At 38.0% G+C, this 22,331-nt stretch overlaps 1 protein-coding gene across 3 annotated transcripts in view; it reads right to left on the minus strand.

Moving 5' to 3' along the window:
* Positions 1-5,431: 5,431 nt before the first annotated feature.
* Positions 5,432-22,331, minus strand: part of SPAM1 (sperm adhesion molecule 1) — a 37,459-nt gene continuing 20,559 nt past the window's right edge. For 2 of the 3 annotated variants that reach the window (XM_032689048.1, XM_032689049.1), the window contains exons 2-4: positions 11,120-12,310; positions 9,547-9,636; positions 6,192-7,777 (exon numbers count right to left, since the gene is read on the minus strand). In XM_032689048.1, coding sequence (XP_032544939.1) covers positions 7,073-7,777; positions 9,547-9,636; positions 11,120-12,088 — 1,764 coding nt within the window. In that variant the 5' untranslated portion in view covers positions 12,089-12,310 and the 3' untranslated portion in view covers positions 6,192-7,072. Of the gene's footprint in view, positions 5,660-6,191; positions 7,778-9,546; positions 9,637-11,119; positions 12,311-22,331 lie in introns of those variants that run through there. The other variant, XM_032689050.1, reaches the window with a different exon arrangement.

Genomic DNA, 22,331 nt, shown 5'->3' on the forward strand with positions numbered 1-22,331 from the left:
GTGGTCATTTTAGAGACATAATTCAGCAATTTAGAGAATGAGGTTTGCGACAAAACCTCACTGGTTACATCAGTCGGGCCACAAAATCTGAAAGGTCTTAAGACTGCTCTGAAGAGCAGTTGGTTCTGGGCTAGCTGTAGAGGTGAAAAACTTCATGCTTTTTCATGCCTTGGTATTGGATATAGTCAAAATTACTCATAGTGTAATTCTAACAGATTTTTTTTTTTTTTACAGATACTCATTTATTTGCTCTTGTAAATTTAATTGTGCATTTCCAAAAGGAAATTGGACACTGGAGCTGGCCCTGCTACGCAGTGGGATTATTTTTCATTGCTTCTCTTAAATATGTCAGCTTTCCTCCTGATTTTGTGTTCAGTGGCAAGTCTCAAACGAAAGAAGGCTTTTTTTTTTTTTCATTTTTCTGCTATGTATCTTTTTATTTTTAAAAGTTTGCTTTGGCCAAAGCAATTACCATATTTTGGGTGAATAGGTGAAATGTTTCTGGCTGCCTTAAAGCTGATAAATGTAAGAATTTCCACCATCTCCATATACCACTCATCTGGTAATGTGTGGAATAAAGACCATCCGTTTGTGAGAGTGGTTTCTGGGAATGAAGTGGTTCTGATTACTGCATGGGTGAAATCTCACATAAAATTGAGCAGTCTCTAGAATTTTTGCAAGAAATATTAGATTTTTCAATAGTACTTAAGGCTCATAGTGATTGAAGTTTAATAAACAATATATTGCAGATACAGTAACATAGTCTCAAAAAGTACATTTTGGGCATATCCTCATAAAAGGCTGGCAGAGGATGTACAGATAAATTCTAAAATATTAATTTAGTTGTACAATGACTAAAGTCTTTTACAGTATCCAGGGGTCAAAAAAATACATGAAAAAGTCTTGGAGGGTTTGTCCCAGTTCAAAGGTCTGTTACATTATTCTAAAATCTGTTACATCTTTTGCGAAGCTATATGATTATGAAAGGCAATTCTTTATTTTACAGACAGTTTGGTAATAGAATATTGTATGTAAAAATATTACTGCCTTGCTAAAATTACCAGCTCAGAGGACATTTGTTCTTGTCGCTAAAAGCCTGACCTGGGGCCACAATTCGTTATCCTGTGTGACTGTAGAAAAGTCACTTAATCTTTCTGGGAAACATTTTACTACTGATAAAGAATTTCACTTTTCTGTCTTGTCTATTGAGATTTACACAATGCAGGACCAGTTTAGCAGCGTTACAGGACCAGGCAGCACCTAACTTACTGAATCTTCCAGTGCTCTGTCTCTGAAGGGGTACCAAAGCAGCTTACTCCATTGCAAAGACTTATTTGTGCTATATAACAATGTATCTCATGTTTCTGGTGAAGTTGTGGTGATGCTATAAACACATGGTTAGCAGAACTTGACCTGAATTCACACTGCATATCCAGATGTTTCACATTTGGGGAGGAACGAAGTATTTGAGACTCAGATCTGTATTTCAGAGCACTACCAGAGATCAGATCACATTCTCTGTAGTTTAAGCATGCATTTTAGTGACAGTTGAAGATCATAGAATCATTACAGTTGGAAAATACTTCCATGATCATCAAGTCCAACCTTTGACCTTTTCAACTAGACCATAGCACTAAGTGCCATGTCCAGTCATTTCTTGAACACTTCAGGGATGGTAACTCCACAACCTCCCTGGGCAGATCTTAAGGAGAAGAAAACTTCAGCTGAATGAAATCTCCAGAGAGGAGAGCATGAGATGAGGTAATATCTCAGTCATATTTTCACGTTTGTCCTGATATACCAAATGTTTGTGAAAAAACCCTGTAGAATAAGTCATGCATCTTTTCTGCTATTGAGGCACTGTGTTAGGCAGTGACTAGTCCTCTTTTCTGTCTGTAGACCAGAGTCAAGCAGCTGTGTTGCTGAAGGGAACAGAAAGACTGTGTTGAACTTTTCAGTGAGTGCCTTGTGATGTACCCACCGGTGTCTGCGTGCATCATCTATGTCCTCTGCTGGCTGGAGCCTCAGAGGCTCTTTAGTATGTACCTTAAATTCTAGTCACACTCCAGTGAGGGAAGAGGTGAAAAAGGATTCCTGTTTGTTCCTGATTGTTACGCTGGCAGAGGGGGGTTGATTAAGGTTTTTAACTCAAAAATGCTGTGGTTGGAATACCTGGACTTGGTCTATGCAGTTCATGCTGAAACAATGCACAGGATTTACAGACAGCCTAAGTCTGTTATTAGTCCAGCACCCTTAATTACTGACTGCCCAAAAAGTAAGGTACTTTGTGCTTTGTTGTGCCATTAACCATTTTATCGTTTTGGGACTGCAGGATGCCCTTAGCCTCCCTTTAAATGGGTGGTTGTTATGTCCCTGCCTCAGGAAATCACCACTTGACACAGGCAAGCTGTCATCTTGTCTCAACCTGCTATTAGCCTGAGGGAGCAGTGTCCTCCATGAGACTGCCAAAATATAGTATATTTCTGCTGCCAGATTTTGAAGTTCTATTGAATAAATATATTTCCTAATATGAAAACAAAGGCAGAAACAGGTGACTGCATGTTGTCTAGTGTCCACGTGTATATACTGCTGAACATGACCATCTGGAATTGTGTGCACAGAGCCAGAATGTTGGCTGAATATATAAAGTAGTGATTCACATTAATTTTCATACTGTCTGTTTGTGTCTGATTGCTAATCAATAAATACCTTATCAGTTATAAACTAAGGGTTATACAAGCATACACTGAAAAATGTCATCTAATTACTACTGACCAAGGAGAACTATAATCAATATACCATGATGCTGGTAACACATTAGTGAGCATAATGAAATCCAAAGTTATTCCCTTAAGGATGCTAATATTGATAGGCGCCCTTTACCTCCTTGCCCTTTACTTTCTTGTGTATAACAAGGGGACAATAAATGTAAGCCTTTGCAGTCCTGAGTAGTACTGACAGTGAAAGGTAGCTGCAAAAGATTCAGAACAGCTACACAAAAGAACTGTTCTATAAAAACCCAGATCCTTGTCTGGTATACACAGTAGCTTAGGATTGATCTTGAATATGGCCTGTTTACATGACCATCATCATAATGAAAAGTATCATGAGGCAGGGTTAATTTTCAATGGATTCTTTCCAGAAAAACACACAGAAGGATCTGGGATAGCCACACATTGGGAATCACTTAGAAGTGATAAGGGATGAAGTTAGACTAGGAAGCTTTTTGAATCTCTTTCCAGCCACCTATACAATGGTTTTCAGTAGCACAGGAGAAAAAAATACCAAGAAAGAACAACAACAAAGCATTAAGGAAGAAGAAGTTGTTGTTAAATAAACAGTAATTATTATTTTCTTTTTTTTTAAGGCATGCAATTTTTTCTATCAATGTTATTTTTTGGAAAGAAACTCATTACTCCAACTTGAAATCTCAGACCCTAGTTTTGCAGGCTGTTCTGCTTTGGCAGAATGGGCATCTGCCAAGTGCAAAGGAGCTGACACAAGCACATTGTGAAAAATCTTCCAAGTTTTAGGTATGCATGTTTGAAGGATGGAATTTAGTTGTCGTCTTAAAAAGGTCATCAGTGCTCTATAACTGAATATGTTTTAAAATTATATAACTGTCTTTGCTGTCTTGTTGTTGGTATTGAAAAGTGATGGATAAGTACATGTACAAATCTAATCTGTCTGGGAGTTGTCTAGTACCTATTGCACAGGTCTGAAATCTTCCACACAATTCTTTGCTGATATATATACAACAGGGTGTCCTAGTGTGATGCAGGGATTAAAGCAAATTTTGCTGAATTCCTTGAGATGCTAGTCACATCCTGTGCTGTCTACAAAGTGGTCTTACTGGCCTCTCAAAATATCTCTCCATGTTGCTATTTTTAATACAGAAAAGCAAAAAAAATGTAAGGCAGGGACTATGTTTCACTTCTGTTCCGTTTCTCTAAATGTCAACTGCCATCTCTCTTTGAAGTGCCAATATCTTTAGGTGTCCCAGAATAAGCAACACAATAAACCAGACTCAGATTCTTCAGACAGAAAAGCAGAATTTCAGATAAAATTTTAGCAAAATGTCTAGACATTGAAGGAGGGCATTCCAGGTAGTTAAACTGCTTTCACTTAGACTCTTTCATCAAACCCACTTTAGCATTTCCCTGTCCTTAAATATTGCCAGTCTGAGTTCAGCCTAGAACAGAAGTACGAAATAATGAATGGCAATCAAAGTGAACTGTTCCTCTAGTATTTAATCTTTTGAAAAATACAAGAACATAAGAAATTAAAATTATAAGGCTAACTAACGATTACAGGAAATACAGTGAATGGAAGGAAATATTTTTGGAAGGGGGTCCACTTTAGGAGAATACAAGTTTGGCTTTTAACATAAGATGGTCACCAGCAATGCAAGGCATAGCACCCCTTTCCTTCTTTTCTGCTTTTACTCCATGGAGACTCATTGACTCCATGGTGACTCTTAATCATAGAATATAGGTAAGACAAATGAAATACAGAGCAAAATAATATATTTGGAAAATGTTGTAATTTAACACATACCAGACCTAAATCCTGAAGTTTGTAAGATTTCAAGCATGAATTGCAGATACGTGTGGGTAACCAAAACAATCCTGAATGAACATTTAAAAGGGGGTTGGTAAAGTATGCATCAGAGCACAAGATAGATAGCTACTTATAAATGCATTTTAGGAAGACACAGTTTATTGCAATAGTCTGCTTTCCTCTCACCTTCCTTTTATTTTTCTGGTCCTGGCTGCTTTCAAAAACAAAAAAAAAAAAAAAAAAAAAAAAAAAAAAAAAAGAGATGGGATCAGATGAATAGGTCTAACATATCAGTTATTGTGTTCTGTTGTGTTTACAGTGAGCCTTGGGGAAAAGTTGTTAACATTAAGTACTTGGTAGATAAAAACTGTTGAATGGAAAGAGACTGGTCTATCTCCACAGCTTCACTCTCGCTTTTGCAGTTCACTTCCTCTGCGTCCACTAGGTGGTCCTGGGTGCTCTGTTTCAACTCTTCTGTGATTTTAACTTCTCATTCTTTCTTTTCTGGTGATTTCCTGCTTTCTCCATCACAAGTGTTCTGCTTGCTATTACTTGGCTGATAGTGAAAATATTTACGGCAAGACTTGTAGATTTTGCGAACCTGCAAGTGATCTTAGCACAAAATGCTATAGATCCAGTGTCTTTCAGAGCTCTGGATAGAAACAAGCCTGACCTCAGGAAGCTTTGCCAGACATTTAGCAAAATTGCACAGCCTTTAAACTAGAACTTTGTGTGCCAGCATAAAATTTTAGGCATTCTGAAAAAAATCAAATTTCATATAAGTCATGAAAGTTTTACTAAGATATTACCAGTCATGTTTCCAGTGAAAAAGCATGTTTTGACAAAGGTGATCAAAACCAGCTATATTCTTTTCTGCTGAGCAGTCTGCTACATATACATATATATTTATATTTGTGATTCCACTTGAAACATTAATGGCAGAAATAGCTTTGACTCGTGGACTTATCACCGTAACTGGGATGAGAAAATTGTCACATCCTCTTGATAACTTGCGGTTCAAAAGCCATAAAACACTATTTCTCCATGTTAAGTCTAAAGACTTCATCTATTTTTCTGCACCTCTGTTATGACCAACAACCTGAAAATTCAAAGAGAATGAATATAATTTTTGGTTTTTTGCTGAATTAAGGAATGAACTTTTTATAAACAAATAGCTACTATGAAATCCTTGTTATTTTCACTAGTGAGGCAAGCTCTGTCTGTGGAAGGGGGTGAATTATTTATGCAGATCATGCCTAGCTCAAGGGAGATTTTTTAATGTGTCCATGCCAGCAGCCACTCTTCACTCATCAGAAGTCAAACTGTCTATTAAGCATCTGACATAACAATTTGAAAAGGTTATTTTATCAAATAAACTGCTGTTAATTGCTTCTGAATGCTTAAACTGACTATATGTAAATCATAACCAGATTCCTGATATGACATTGGGAGTACTTTTCTTCTGAGGTATCTCTGCTACTTTCACACTGCTTTTGGCAATGGAATAGTACTAAGCAAATACTCAGTTCTGTCAGCAGACTGGATCAAAAAGTGGTTCTGAGATTGAGGACCATGGGAAGTGAATAAAGGGAGTCCCAGGTCCCCAGAGTCACTCATCTTGCTGCCTCCACTGCTGGGTTTTCCTGAGGAGCAAGCTGGTTTCCACCAAAGAAAATATGCTCAGGAAATAATGAAGCATAAAGTCCCATGTTCACAGACTTTTGTCCAAATGGCTCATACAGCCCTATCCAATTGGTAGGGATGGCTGGATGGGGAAACTGGGACTGGTGACCAGTGCTGGCAGGGAGCGCAGAAGCAGAGCAGATGAGTTGTCAGCATTGGCCAGATAAAACAAGTGGAAGCCAAGGAAGGGACATCTGAAATAAGGGGGAGAGTTTGTGAGAAGAAAGGATAAACCATTACAGCTCAAATTTTAACTAATGAAGCTGTAATATTTGAATTCAACAATTACATTAAAGTTAGAACCTTTTGAAGAATTAGAAATATATTTAATTACAAGAAAAACCACAGTGTCCCTATAGATATTGTGAAAAGTGGAGAAATATTACATAAGATAAATTTTATGCTGCAAAGTCCCACAGATCTAAAGTTAAATCAAATATTTTTAAGAGCTAATTCCATTCATATGGAATGAAATTAATTCTTGCATAGAGCATCAAACCTGATGAATTATTTTATGTATTATATATTTAACTGTCTTGACTGGAAGTACACAAAACAGCATTGTCACAATTTTTTTTTAAATATAACAGTAAAAAATGTAAACTGTAAAAAATGTTTTGTATTCTGGATTATCCTCTCATATAGCATAGTCAGTATAACAGACCAGTATGTCTTTGGCACAAATAGTAGTTTATAGAACTAAACTGAAGAAATACATTCAAGCTGAAGTGTCATCTATGAATTATGAAAAGTTACCTGATACAGATAAGACCATAAGCCTTTAGGAAATTGTTTGTTTGTTTGTTTTGTAAATAAAACCTTTAGAATTTCAAACATAGCCAGGGAAAAGAATATTCTCACTTTCATGGGCCATTTGTATTAAGGTTCTCAAAAGTACAATTAAGCAAAACAGATTAAACATCTTTATCTTATAGGATGAAGAGCTACTGAAAGTACGAGTATCATTTGCTTCTAAATCATATCTACTGGCAGCTGTGACAGTGTTATATTCTGCAGTTGTTATATTAAGTGTATTATTTCCAAAGGTAGATTGGAAATCTTCTATTTCAGGATGTGTAGATAATGTCACCTTACTCTCAGAGGGAAATGAAAATGCCGTTCTGTTAGACAGGATCTTTTCTTCAGAGGCTTCTATGTTAGAAAAGGAATTTGGGGATATCTGAATGCAAGTATCTTCTGAAATGCAAGCATGGAGGTAATGGATGTCATTTATATCAGCTCTAGGTTCACAGCTGTGCCCTGCATAACAGTGGCAATCAAATTTTTCTATCAATGTTTGCAGATCCTGAAGTGATGGTTGCCCTTGCAGAGTGTATTTCCCATCCTTTGTCATTTGAATTACAATATTCTCAGGGTTCAAGTGAAGATAGTCACTGGAATTCCATTTTTTCCGTGCACAAGCACCAGAGTCTTGGCATAACACTTGGCTACAGATTCTGGCTGCCATTGTGACGTTGATGAGGTATGGGATCAAAGTCCTTCTGAGGTAGTTGTCCAGAATTCTACAGGTATTCTGTGAAAAGAGCATCATACCTCTGTAGTTTAGTATGGAAACCATTAAAATGCTATCATTCCAATAACAGTACCATGGTGTATATCTATAATTGTTTCTCCTGAGGTTTTGATAATAGCTATAACTGGTTGTTGGAAACAAGTTTATCTGAGAAGCTATTATAAAATTCAAGGATCACAGCAAATTTACGTTGTGTAGTTGCTGGAGATGTTACAAAAAGCAGACAACTTTAAGCTTTCATTTTACCTCTATATTTCATGTAGTTTTTTGAATCAGATGCATTTAAAGAAGTTTCATGAAGGTTTGAAGTTCCTTTTAATGTCTTGAATAGTTCAAAGAGATCCAGTGAGAAAACCTCACTTCTTCAGCCTGAACAAATATTTTTTCTCTCGAGTCATCTCTGTGAGACTCTTCAGCTTTCCCCTGGCCTGAATAGCTAGGCTGCAGGGTAGGGAGCTTTCATGGCATTTTGGAATTGAAACAGTTTTGGTTGGAAGGAGAGAATACTAAGAGATCATTCTAACTGATCATGAAATTGGCATATATTCTGTGTATGCTTAGCACGGTTTAATAACGAGAGGTTTTGGGAACTCTTTCTTTGTTTCTGACACTGTGCCTCCTTAGAGCGTTTGCCCAATGCCACATATAGATTCAGATAATGTCTATATCCATGGAGATAGCTGAGGTATATATAGGTTTTTTTGTTTTTCTTTTAGGTATATATAAAAACACAAGAAATTTTGGTTGATGCAGAAGTACAATAATATTTCATTTCTGAAGGACTAGTTAATGTGAAAGCTGTAAAAAAATAGGTGCAATTAGTGCACAAATGCATAGTCTGACTGGGCTGTGGAAAGTTCATTTTACAGGAATCTCAAAATTCAGGTAATAAAACTTGCTGCTCATCTATGTTCTAATATTGGGATAATGGGCAAAAAAGTTCTAGGTGCAACCTGATATCCTTTCTCAGGGGCAGGCATATACAAAAAAGTCAAAGTGGAATGCCTTGGTGAATAAGACTCTTACAGAGCTGTGGAGGTTTATTTGCCCATACTTTCTGTAACAGGAGGTGTGGCAGGGCTGAAGAGTTTCAGTTCTTTGAACGCAAAGGACTTCACTAGAGTCTTCCCAGTTCGTTATATCTAACTTGCCTGGTTATGAATGAACTAGCTAGAAAGATTTTTTGAAATATCCTTGTAATAGTGTTTCTCAAACTATGTATTTCCCCTTCCTAAAATAACCTAGAGGTTTTTTCCTCTTCTGACTCAGATCTTTCATACAATTAAATGAAGTAGTACTTAACAACACACAGAACAGGCTAGGGCTGAAATTTTACAGACTGACTACTCCTAGCACTCTAAATGTTATTACCAAGTGCATTCAAAAAGCAGAAGGGTCTTCTAAAAATTGTTCTGGGCAAAACCAAGTAATTTTTTCTTTATCTCATGACTGGAATGTAAAGAAGATATAGCAATTCTTTATTTACATTAATTAAACAAGTGATAACTTGCCTACAGTTGTCATGATAGTTTGTCACTTACTCAGGGCCAACAGCACTGATACTTTAAAAGACTGAGCTCTTGTTCTGTGAAGTCAGTGATGATCTTCATAAGCCTCAGATGTGCTTGAGTTTTGACTATAGAAAGCTGCTGGCAATATGGAATCATCATTTTAAAAGTAGAAGATATGATGTAAGTAATCAAAATGCTTTATATTCTCTCCACTTTATTGCTTCTTAAAATTTTCATGTAGTAATTGATCTGGCATACCTTATTTTGTGTTAAATTCATATCACCCCAAATCACAATTCCAGAAGCACCCAGTGCAGCAGATTCTCCAATGGTATTTACCAGGTCATCCTGAGGGAAAATGTGCAAAGAATCATACTAATGTAAGTAATCTATAACACAAGGACAAAAGGTATAATGCATATAGAAATTGCATATCCAAAATAACTATTTTGAAGACAGCAAGCAATTATACATGGTGCAAATGTTTTACTCTCAACTGCACAATTTTATTCTGGGATTGAATTGCACAGGTGATGCCAGAAAATTTTGCCAACTATATCCAATTTATATATGTCATCTGTTAGAAAAACAAGGCTGTAAAACTGAGCCAGTGCTTAGGCATATGACATACACTCCTCCAACCATTCTAAGGTTTATTTTGCTGCATTGCTTCCTTACTGCTCAGAGTTGGTAGCAACGGGTTTCAGTAATGTTGAGGGAAGAAGATGTGGAAAGCACAACTTTTTTTTTTTTTTTTAAACTTAATTCCGGTTACCAGGAAGTGCTAAAACAGAAAAGTAGCAAGAGAAAGAGCTTTCACCAGCAAGAACCTCTCTTCTCCAGAGAATGGCTCTGACCTTTTACAGATATTGATTGGGGAAAGTTGTTTCTGTTCATTTCTCCTTTTAGGGTAGCTATTAACACAGTCCTAGCAAAATGCTGAAGCCTATCTGGATGGTAGAGGACTATGGTAATGAAAAGAATAATATAAAAACAACTTACTATGGGGGGACAACACCAGAAAAGGATTAATGTAAAGATTATAGGAATTAAATTATTAAGTAGGATCTCAGCAAGGCCTCTGACATTACCTCTTGTTCCCTGATAGTATACACAGCCTGGGGGGAATGCCTGCTGATGTTCTATGGAGAACATGAAACACCAGCTACAATGCCATCAGCAGGACCACAGCCTCTGACTTCCCCTTCCTCATGTCCTGGAACACCAGGAAGAGATTCTCTAGATCGATGGTATCTCTGATGGGGTGCGTGTCCATAAAAATGTGAAGGGAAAAGTATAGCCAGAACTGCAATAAGATGATTGGATCTTAATCAGAGCCTAACCTTAACTAACCCATAAGTTGCTGAAATACCATTTAGAAAGCTACCCAAGTACAACTAAGGACACAATTTTCTAACTAGCTTTTAACACTTTTTAGGGAAAGAAAGACTCCATTTTATTGTATTTTTTTTTCTTATAACCTAAAATGCAGGCATTAGATCAGCCCAGTTTTAATATTTCTCTTTGAAGAGGTTACCCATATTTCTTTCCTCTGAATTAATGTACTAAATATGCTTTCTAGCTTTGTAATATTTTGTTACAAGTGAGGACAACTCAGAGAATAAAACACTATTTGATAAATATAATGAGACAGGTTTGAAAATAGACCTCATTGTTCTGATTGATCAAATTTCTTTGATGGATGAATTTAATTTTTTGTATAAAGTTGCACACCTTTTTCTGATACAAGTTAGCGTATTTGCTAAATAAGTGTCACCTGGTAATTTCTTTCCACATAAATTTGAAATATTTAGGGTCTAGCTTCACTCACCTCAGAGAGATATTCCTCATAGACATCTGTGAATACTGGACGTGTATATACAAAAACTGGAAGGGGATGAGTAGAATTAGAGACATAGGAAGTTCTAATGGCTTCTTGAACTCTGTTGCGAACAAAGAGCTGGGCATTTCTGGAGGATCTTAAAGCTGTCTCTAGATAGACAGATGGATAAAGTGCTGTACTTTTCTTCCATAACCAATTAAGCTCATTATTTCTTTCTATTTCAATATCTAAGCAGGCTCCTGTGTAATTATGTGGGTTTTGTTTGTAATCATAGTTATAACAGTCTGGATAAAGGTAATATCCCCACAGACGATTTGGCTTCGTTTCTATGCCCAGCTTCAAAGTTTCCAACATGAATGATTTTGCTGCAGCTTCAAATTCCATTTTAGCTATAGTTCTGGCTTCAGCCTCAGATAGACTGAGGTCTCTCTGCTGAACCAGTTCAATGGATTCCTGTCTATAAATGTCTTTTGATCCCCAGTTCCTTATCCACACAGGTCTCCAGTTTTCCCAGTCAATGACAGCCAATCCAAGCTGTTCATCTGAAGGAATGTAGAACTGGATGTCCTCTTTGGCTTTTCTTAAATGATTCTCCAGCAGTGAGAGTTGAGGAAGTCCTCCATTGAATGCCTCTCCTGTGACTTCGTTTTTGTAAGGGTAGTAGCCAAGCCTGTCTGGATAGAAGAGTGTGATATTTTGCCCGATGGATGTCTTCAGTGTGCTTCCAATGAGAGGAAAAAAATTCATGTCCAGCTGCACTCCAGTCCTTTCAGTACAAAGTTCTGTAGGAGCATTCCAGATAGAAAGAAAAGGTGAATTAGGAACAAGTGGACGAGCTCTTATGGTCAGAGATGAGCAGCAAGAAACTAGAAGAGCGGTGAACACCACACCTGATACTACAGGATATGTACGGGTAACACAGATGCCAAAGCTTTGTATTTGTCTTAGAGTTTCCATTGTTGCATGTGCAGTGACATTAGGTTCTTGTGATTAGACAAAAATTAAATGCTCTCTGGGTGTTCAGAAGGTTGGTAGTCTGTCAAAAGCCTTACCGTACAATACATTTCTTCAGATTAATACCTATTAAGCAATATTCTTTAGGTATAAAATAGGGGTGTCCTTTTTACAGTGCTCTCTGTCATTTCAGGCTGTAGGAAGCTTCTCAACAATTTCTGAGACCTAATGCAGAAAAGGGGGCAAATGTAAATAAAGTAAGAAATTATAAATATTTCATTTCTAACCATGAAAGAAATACCATTTGTGATTTTGAATATATTGTAACGTTTGAATATAATTCCCTTTTGAAGGAAAAGAACATTCCCTTTTGAAGGAAAAGAACAATGTACAATCATATACATATAAACTGTATATATATAAAACTGTAGATATAAAACTGACAGTGGAATACTATTCAGTGACTCTCATCAGAGTGAGTGTGCTTGGAAGTAGTCCTGATTGTGCCATTTACTGATGTCTGTAGACATGAGCAGTTTCACAACGGCTTCTCTTAATCAGCAATAATGTATATGTAGTATTTCTCACCTACCTCAAAATAAAATTCTAGCTCTTAAATTTGTTAATTTTACAGAGCACTTAAGGAAAGATATAAGATAACAAAAATTGAAACCTGGACTGTTTTACACTTGCTAAAAACAAATCCATGTATACCCATTTAAATCAATGAGGTAACTGAAATATTTTAGGCACTCTATCTTCTGTCCAGAGCTCTTTTAAACAGGCTCAAAAACCTATGGTAAGTCTTGGTATATAGTCATCTGTGTGTTCAGGCCATTTGAGATGTACAGGTTAAGTGACCCCGAGTCAAAGTCTGCCCAGTTCATTAGGAAAACTGAGGCTGTCAGTACACCCACAGTGAGCAGTCACATTTAATTTAAATCAAAAAGATATTAGTGGTGGTAGCCATGGTACAGTCATCAACTTTTACATAGTAGCCCAGAAGCTAAAGCATTCCTCTGTGCAGTAACTCCTGAATCCCCTTACCTTTTGATTTTGAAATTGGTCAAACCTGAATCTGTCACTTTCTGCAGAGGCCTCATGATGAGGCTGTAAAGTATGTAAGGATTATGTGAGTGGGCCTGAAAATATAGGAGTCACCATGAAGAGGGCCCCAGGGTGGCTGACAGTGCAAAATCTCCGAGGACAAATTAAAAACAAAGCAAAGAAGATTTCGCTCTGTATTTATTGAATTCAGCTAGAAGCAGAAACTGCAAACCTTGATATAGAAGCAGTGAGTGGACTGAAATCTAAAAATTCCTACAGATATTTTATCATTCCACAGCTGCTGATGTGATAACTAAAGAAATCCTGCCAAGAATCAGTTTCATAAGCTAGACTTAGATCATAGATCCGATCACCAGGAAAGAAGGTATGGCTCTGTTCATTTAAATTGCTCCAAGAGCAATACCTCATTTGCATAGGATCAGCTTGACGAGACTTGTAGAAAACAGGGCTGCATGTACTACTCAGAGGTGACAGTAGAAGAAATACATCTTTCCTTTGAGCTAACCAATTTTGTCTCTCTCAGCCTCTCCTCCTATGACAAATACTATAATCCCTTATTCATCTGTGAATTTGCTGGACTTGTTCCAGTATGCCCATTGTTTTATTGTACTGAGAAGCCCAGGGGTGCACATAACACTGCAGGTGTGGCATTACCAGTTCTAAATAGATGGGAATAAACACATTACTACATTACTTGACCTGTTGGTGGCAGCTACTCTTATTAATGTCATCCAGGAGGCTCTTGGTCTTCATTGTTGCAAACATGCATTGCTCACCCTCTAAATGGCAGCATGATTCTCTGATGTTATCAACCATTCCTCCCAAGTTTGGATTGTTTGTAAAATTGCCAAGGGAGCACTCTGCCCCATTGTTCAGCAAATTAATCAAGACCTTAAATAGTATGGGAGCCAGTATGAACCCTTAGTGTACATTACAGGGAACAGGCTTCCAGCTGGACTTGGATGGGCCTCCAGCTGGACTTCCTAGCACTGATCACAACCCTTTGAGCCTGGCAGTTCAGCCACTTTTCAGTTTCACTGTCCATTTATGTAGCTTGTACTTAATCAGTAAGAATGTTACAGGAGACAGACTGTAAGTTGAAAGACTTGCCAAAACCAAGATCAATAAGTTCTTTCTTGTGCTGTCTGCCAGTGCTCTCCCCTTGTCCTCTCTTTGTAGGAGGCTGTCAGGTTTGGCAGGCATAATCTCCTCTTTATTAATACATGCTGACTACTTCCAATCACATTCTTGTCCCTAACATCTGTAGATGTTTTCCAGAATTATTTGCTCTCTCAGCCTCCCAGGGATTGAGGTGAGGCTGGTCTGACCAGCCTATATTTCCTTGGACCTCCTTTTTTAACCTTTAAGACATTTACTTTCTTTCAGTCCTTGGAACCTCCCCCAGTCACTGTGACCTTTCCAAGATTATCAAGAGTGACCTTACAATGACATCAACAGCTTCTTCAGCACATATAGCTCCTTATGGGCGCATACTGTTGTGTCCCAGTTTGTTTAAATGTTCCCTAACCTGGGCCTCCTAAATGGAAGGTGCATCTTCCTTCCTCCCATGTCTTTCCCATGGGTCTAGATTCCTAAAGGCCAGTCTTTCCACTAAAGATTGAGATGGAAAAGCCATTGAGTACTTCTGCCTCTTCCTTGTCCTTTGCACTGGATCTCCTGCCTGCCCCATTCAGCACTAGGCTGCTGTTTTCCCTTGTCTTCTGCTGTCCATAGACCTGTAGAAGCCCTTTATGTTGCCCTTCACATATTTTGCCAGAATCAACTCCAAATTGGCTTTGGCTTTCTTAACCCCAACCCAGCACCTCAGACAGTGTCTCTTGTTCACTTGTCCCTACTTCCACCTCATGTGTGCTTCCTTTTTGTGGCAAAGTTTTGTCAGGAGCTCCTCCTGCCATTGCTTGATTTCCTCTATGTGGAGATTTTTGAGCTTGGAAAAGCTGACTCTTGAAAATCAGTCAGATCCTGGACACTTCTCTCCAGGGCTGTCTCCCATGGAATTCTTCCAAGCTGATGCCTCAAGATGCCAAAGTGCACTTTCCTGAAGGAGTGGTTATGATCTTGCCATTTGCCTTGTTCCCTCTTTTCAAGATCCTGAACTCTATCTCATAGTCGCTACAGCCATGACTGTCCCCAGCCTTCACCTTCCCTGTTTGTTAATGTGAGGTCCACCAGAGTATCTCCCCTTGCTGGCTCCTGCATTATCCCACTTGAAATTTCCTGAGATGGTACAGACTGAGACTTCGAGGACTTAAAGAATTCCATACAGTAATTCTGAAGAAATATATTTTACATTTATGCAAATACAACTTATTCAAATGAAATAAAATTATCATACATAAACAGCTTATACAAACTGACATTTGCCGGGACAATGATCCTTTATGTAATTGGTTTTGTCATTACAAAGTGGGATCACCTCAGAGAGGAGCTGTAGCAGTAGTTCAGCTTTTACCGTGCCTCTGGCTTTGATTATAAAAGACTTTTTGCCCCCGTTGACATCAGGAAACTACAATTAAATGTTAACATATTTAAACTTGGAACCCAAAGCAGAATCCAAAGCTTTTTTTTTTAAAAAACAAAAAGAAAAAGGTACCACCAATATTGATACAGCCATAAACTTAGTTTCTCCGTATAGTATGAAAGCAGCACGCACTGCTAGGGAAGAGCTGCCTAAGGTCAATATTTGTGTTTTTCATAAATCAGTGCAAAATATTTAAGATGACTGATAAATCCCTCCTGCTATTGTGAGAAATGACCCCATTCACTCCCATTCTGCTCCGGAGGGGTCTTTCTTCTGATTGAAGGGAACAGTATCACTGTTGGAACTTCGAATTAAAACCTCCTGCTATTTTAGAGGTACATGTTCTGGGCTAGAGACTGTTTGTGATAAACAGGTGTCAGTCATGAAGGAGCCACAGAAGAAAGGGAAGAGTAACATTGTAGTTATATTGCAATCCCCACTTGTATCATTTTGGCATTTCTTAAAGAGAAGGCAATGATTCTCAATTAACCGAAACACACACGGGTGTTGTGATCATAACATTAACATTTGTGAGGAATAGGAAGCTCCACAGAAAGAACATCCACTTCTGGAGGTATGAACTGTCTGTGCTGCACAGCTGATGGCAGGTTTGACCTGCGAAGGGTGGTCTTTGCATAGTAGGATGTAGCCTCATTGTTACAAATGCATTAAGCTACACTTGTCTGTAAAGTCAGAATTTGGTAAGCACCAATCTTGACGGTGGTTTTAAAAGTCCACCCTCATTTCAGTTGGGCTAAGGCAACTGTTAATGAGGCCATGTAATGAATTGTTTAGGTTGAAAACATCTCAGTCGAAATAAAAGAGAGGAAGGAGTTTTTTATGACTGAGTACATGAACCAGCAAAACTGGCTAGTTTAGCCAGCATGTCTGATTTAAGACTGCTTGTCAAACTACACCCCACTCCTGTGGGCTGTCCTTATCATCAAGAACTGCCAAATCATCGCTTTCATCATTGCTTACCCCCATTATTTATTTCTGAACACAGGGCAATGAGTGCATGAGGACCTGAAGCCTGAAAAAAACTCCAAACAAATTTCATTGCCAGCATTTCTGACTGTTGTCTGTGGAAGAACTCAAAATGTGCCAATGATGTAGAGGTCAAGAACTGAGGATCCAGGTTGCAGACAGCCCCCCATAAAAATGGGTATGCAAAAGATTTAGTCACACTACTTTTTAATTATTTAAATGAGTTAAATATATGTTTTTAACTCATTTTATTTAAATGAGTTAGAATATATGTTTTTGCTAATATACCCCAGTTATTTTCATAGTCTTATGATGACTACTGTGGTGTTCCATGACTAGTTTCTTGAATTAGGAAAACCTCTATCCTCCTCATTCTCTTTTCTCCTGCAAGTTCTAATTCTCAATTTTCCAAAAATTCTCAATTTTTAAAAAATTCTTAATATCCTAACAGCCTGTTTATTGATGTTGTAATTTGGTTTTTAACAAGTTAGCCAAATAAACTGTCTAAATACATTTCCAAGAGTATTTGGAAAAATTTCCTTTCCTGTGTTATGTGTAACTAGGTTTAGCAGAACTCAGATTCTGTAATGACAGTTTCCATTGCAGAGGAATCGGGGACAAGATAAAGAATCTGTCACGTGTGACTTTGCAAAGTATTCTATCTTACTAAGGTTATTCTGCAAAATGTTCACCATCTGCTGAATCTCTAGTATTTTGTGACAAAACAAGTCCAAACATATTCTCTCTATAGCAAGAAATCATTGCATTAATCATTACATTAATCTAGATAATTAATAAATTATTTACACTGTGGCAAAAGTAGCTGTGCCTTTGGAAAAAGGGAGATTGCTCTCAAGAATGCCCGGGGAAGAGACTAGAATAGGCTTTTGATTAATCATTGAAAGTACTGCAGTATTAAAATTAACACAGCAGTCAGTTCTGTACGTGAAACTGTTTCAGTCACAGAATTATGCCCTCTTTTTTAGAAAAAACAGAATCTTCAAGAAAGACGGTAGTGATGTTCCCTTTCAAAAGTAAGGGAGAAGATACACTTCTGGGGTAAATGAAACCTGAATGGATTAAATTGTTCCTGGATTTTCAGTAGCCACGCTCCATGGAGTGTGTTGTTAGAGCAACAGGAGGTGGAGGTGAGGGGGAGTCCTCAAAGCAAATTATCCTTGGAAATAAATATGTATTATTAACCTCAGTACCAGCTTGTACATTAACATGTCTCCACAGTTGCAGTTTCAAGTTCTCTTTTGCAATACCTGAATGCTCTCTCTTTTTAATCTTCCTCTCCTGGGACTTTAATTCATTCCATATTCCTTTCTCCCACATGATTATATATAAATAAATACAATCTGAGGAAAATACGATACTACAGTAAAGAAATAAACCTTGCCTCAAGAGTAATTTCTCTTTCCTACAGTGTCTCTTTTCACCTGCTGATTCTTCACAGTCCTCACACAGCCTTTTGTTATTTTGATAAACCTACCAATACCGAGGAGCTGGTCTAATTGCCACCCATCCCTGGAGATAAGTGGGAGAGATGGGAAAGCAGATGTAGAAGTCTCGAAACAAAAGCGAGTACAAAGCTATGCAGAACACCGGTGATTTATGAAGGAGACATTAACATTATCGAGCATTGTTTTGGGAAGCAAGTGTGCAGAGAATTAACAGTTTCAATGGAAAAGAAGAAAAGAGCACAGCTGGGCCTGCCTGAGCAAGCGCATTAGCATAACCCTTGGAGAAAGCCTGAGGAAAAGGATTTAGAGGCGGGAGTTAAAAGCAGTGTCTCCTGGCTCTGAGCTGAGCAAACAGCGAGTTCTGTTTATTTGGACCAGCCACTGCTTAGGACGGCAAAGCTAAGTGCTGTCGCTATGGACACACAGCTGGGACATCTGACCCCATCACCATGTCTGCTTCTAACTGAAACAACCTGCAAACCCTCACAAATTTTGGCTAACAGCAAAGCTGAGAAACACAATGATGTCTACTGTTTTTAAGGTTAAAAGATCTTAACACCTGTCATGTTGAGAGAGTGAGTTTGCACCACTTGCATGGGAGCTAGAACTTGGACAACGTGTGCCATTCAGGTCTGGCTCTCACTCCTCATATCCTCAGTCCCCTCCTGGGCAGCTTCAGTGGATACTCATTGCCAGCCCACACCTGTGTGGGACTGCCCAACACGTGCTCCAATACTTACAAGCAATTCTGACTCAGACCTCTTGCCTCAGGTATTTTGTGGATTGTCTTGCTGGCTTGTGGCTTCATGTAAAAAGTAGCTATTACACTGCAATGTATCATTTACCAGAGTTGAAAGGCTGAAAACATGCAGGTGTCTTTTCTTTCACCCCTGATTAGAAGTATTTGCTAGGGACAAGTAACTTCTTATTAAGCTTTCACAGTCATAAGTGTATTCCAGTAGACTCCTAAAGAAACAAAAATCCCTATTAGCCTACTCTTACCTGTAAAGGAAACGTATTCCCACCCACTAAGAAAAATTGCCTAGACTTACAACCTAAATAGTTTGAAACAAGACTTACTTAAAGCAAGATTGTTTTAACAATTTTATCTGGAGAGATAGGTCTTACTCAATACTTCTGACAGCTACATATGTGCAGTTAATAAGTAATTTTATGTGTGTGTAATAAGTCAATGAATCATTTGCATTGAAAAAAAAAAACTATGCTGAGAGAGAAACAGGTGATAGTGTCAAATGCAGCTCAGTGTGTGTAACACACAGGTAAAGTGGTTGTTATACCTCAAGATGCCTGGCAATCTTTCTGTAAAGTCCTACCAAATTTAACTTCCCTGTCTGAGATTGAATTTAAAAATAATAAAAATTTAAACAGCATAAAAATAATGCACGGGTTAGTAACAAGTGGTTGTTACACTTTAGGATTCCTGACAATCTTTCTGGAAAGTCCTACCAAACTTACCTTCTCTCTCTGAGATTTGAATTTAAAAATAATAAAAATTTAAACAGGCATAAAAATAATCAGTAAATACTCACCTCCAGACAGGCCAGGTCTTGCTGGAGTGAATGAACAGTGTGAGTGGACCAAAACAATTATCTTGACTAGAAAGGCAGGGCTCTGGCCCAGCCAATGGGATTTGTCATTTGTGAAACCCTTCGCATAATTATAGGGTAGTTGATTAAAGGTGTCTCTGACACAGCTGATTGCAGTAAGTAGTATAATAACACATTACCTGTTAGAGGTCTTGCACCATGTTCTGTCGTTTACTGAACAAATTCTTTGAAAGAGTTCTTTTTTTCTATAATAAGAAATAGTTTGACTTAATTTTGTTTTTCGATGTAACAGTGACTTGTTCAATGGAGGTAAAAATTTTTTTCATGGCTATACAAAGGTAGGGTGGGGGGAGCAAAACCGTGTTCTGCTTTGTCAGAGTGTAGAGTACCCTCAGGCAGTGGGTCCATGCAGAGTGGGAAACAAGGTTGAAGGAAGAGATCCTGTGCTGGAGAGCAGATACCGAGGTTGGCATGCTTGGAGATCACTGAGCTGTGTGCCACATTGACACTCTGACTGCTCTCATAGAGATTTGGCCAGGACCGCTGGAGCATCCTTAGCAGATGCTGATGCAGCATTTGTTAACACCCACATATAGATAATTAAAAAACCTTCCACTATTTGTTTTTAAAGTGCTAGCTCTGATTATGCTCATACAGCACTTTGGATTGAGCGCTTTGCACAGCAATGTAATGGCAGCAGTGCCATGGGTTAGAGCAGTTTTGAGCTGTGGACTCTCTGTTATACTTGCAACATGGCAATTTAAAAAGTATTTTTCTTCTTCCCCAGCATAAAACAAATTTTGTCTTTGGAATCAACTTCAGTGTCAAGATATTAATTTCTATATTGAAAGGTTTTTGTCATTTTAGAAGTCGTATATCATGTTTGTGAAATATTTTTACTAAGTTTTTGGTACTTCTCGACATATCCTGCTTAAATATATATAATGATAAACCTCCAAAATTAGAAAATAGTAAAAATATTCAGTTATCTAATTTTTTAAGGTCAGCTATAGAAAAATTATTTTAGATAATGATTTAGAAAAGAAATTAAAAATATCAGTTTATAAAACTATTCTAAAATTATAAGAAAAATACTCTAAAGCTATTTGCTACGCTGAAGAAAGAAGATGGCATAGAACTTTTCAAAACACATATTTTCATTCCTCAGTAACATCCTACTATGTGTTACACTTATTTTACGTAATAATTTTAAAACAATATTGCTGGTAAAGGTCTAGAAAAAATGAAATAAAGTTTTGAAATTTCAATGCCAATGCTAAAATATGTTTTTGTCTGGGTTGGATTCTTCTGCCTGCTTTTTTTCATAGAAAATAGGCAACCAGCTTCATGTGTCAGAAGAACAAGGAAAATAAGATGAACAGTAATTAGACTATGTAGGTCAAATTACTGCAGAGGGACTCGGGGTTGCCGTTGCTGTTTCAGTCCAAGTTGTGGACTACAAGACTTTTCCACTTCATGTGTAGCAGCAGCTTTCTTTACTGTAACATTGCATCTTTATAATGCAGGATCCACTCCACAGAATTCTTGCAGCCAGAATCCCATCTGGTATCTTTAGGACTCATTTTCAGTCTAGCATTCACTTCCTTAGTCAAATAGGGATTTCCTCCCAGAATACACCAGCTCTTTCTGGCTGCAGTATTAAATAAAGAAGTGAAATAATTCTCAACATTTGAATGAAGCATTACTGTACTTGGTGGAAGTGATGGGGAGTAGAATAAAGCCAAGGAAGGCTGAGGAGATACAGAAATGGGTTTGCAGAAGTACGAGAAACACAAAGAAAAGAGGTGCAGAGAACAATGATCAAACCATTCTTCACACCCCATTAACCTACCAATTTGTCTCCTCCTTCAGGCACTATACCCTCTGGCTTCTATCATCAAACTATTTCTTTCAAAACAAGACCTACAGTTACTGGTGTAGATGGTTCTCATCCCCACAACAAGCCCCAAAGAGGAATGGTCTGCAAATTATCCATTCCAGTGCCCTCTGTGGGCACTGCTTAGTGTAAGAACAGCCTCACTGCCTGCTGAGGCTGCCAGCAAGAGCATTAATTTTTGTTTGGGGTTTTATGATGTGGACATCTGTCCATTAGCAACTGGAGTAGAGCCACCAGTATCACGCCCCACAGCTGCCAGCCCATCAGCAGGCACTAACCATTTCCAGTTGCTACTGAATGAGCTGGATTCAACCCAATAACCTGGTCCTAAACATTTCTGTGCTCCTCCAAATCATGAGTATGACTGTTGGGTGGCTCCTGATTTCACTTTGATATAACACAAATTGGAATATGTTCCTCCCGTCAGTGGGGCAGCAGGAGAAGATGAAATAATAGAAGAGCCACAGCTGGCAGCTACTAATAGAGGAAATGTCTTCCCAGATGGGAAGAGAAGCTGGATATCTACAAATACCACACAGTCTATATCACCGAACACCATAAATAAAAAAATAGGATGCCTAATGTGCAAAGACAGAGGTGGACCAAAAGTTCTAGGCAGTGTAAACAAAAATTGAGCTTGGCTGACCCAAGACTGAAGCATGATAATAATTGATCTCATTATTAATGAGTGGCAAAAAATCAGCATTGTGATTTTGCC

The sequence above is a fragment of the Chiroxiphia lanceolata genome, chromosome 5 (assembly GCF_009829145.1).
Source record: "Chiroxiphia lanceolata isolate bChiLan1 chromosome 5, bChiLan1.pri, whole genome shotgun sequence".
NCBI classification, from domain to species: domain Eukaryota; kingdom Metazoa; phylum Chordata; class Aves; order Passeriformes; family Pipridae; genus Chiroxiphia; species Chiroxiphia lanceolata.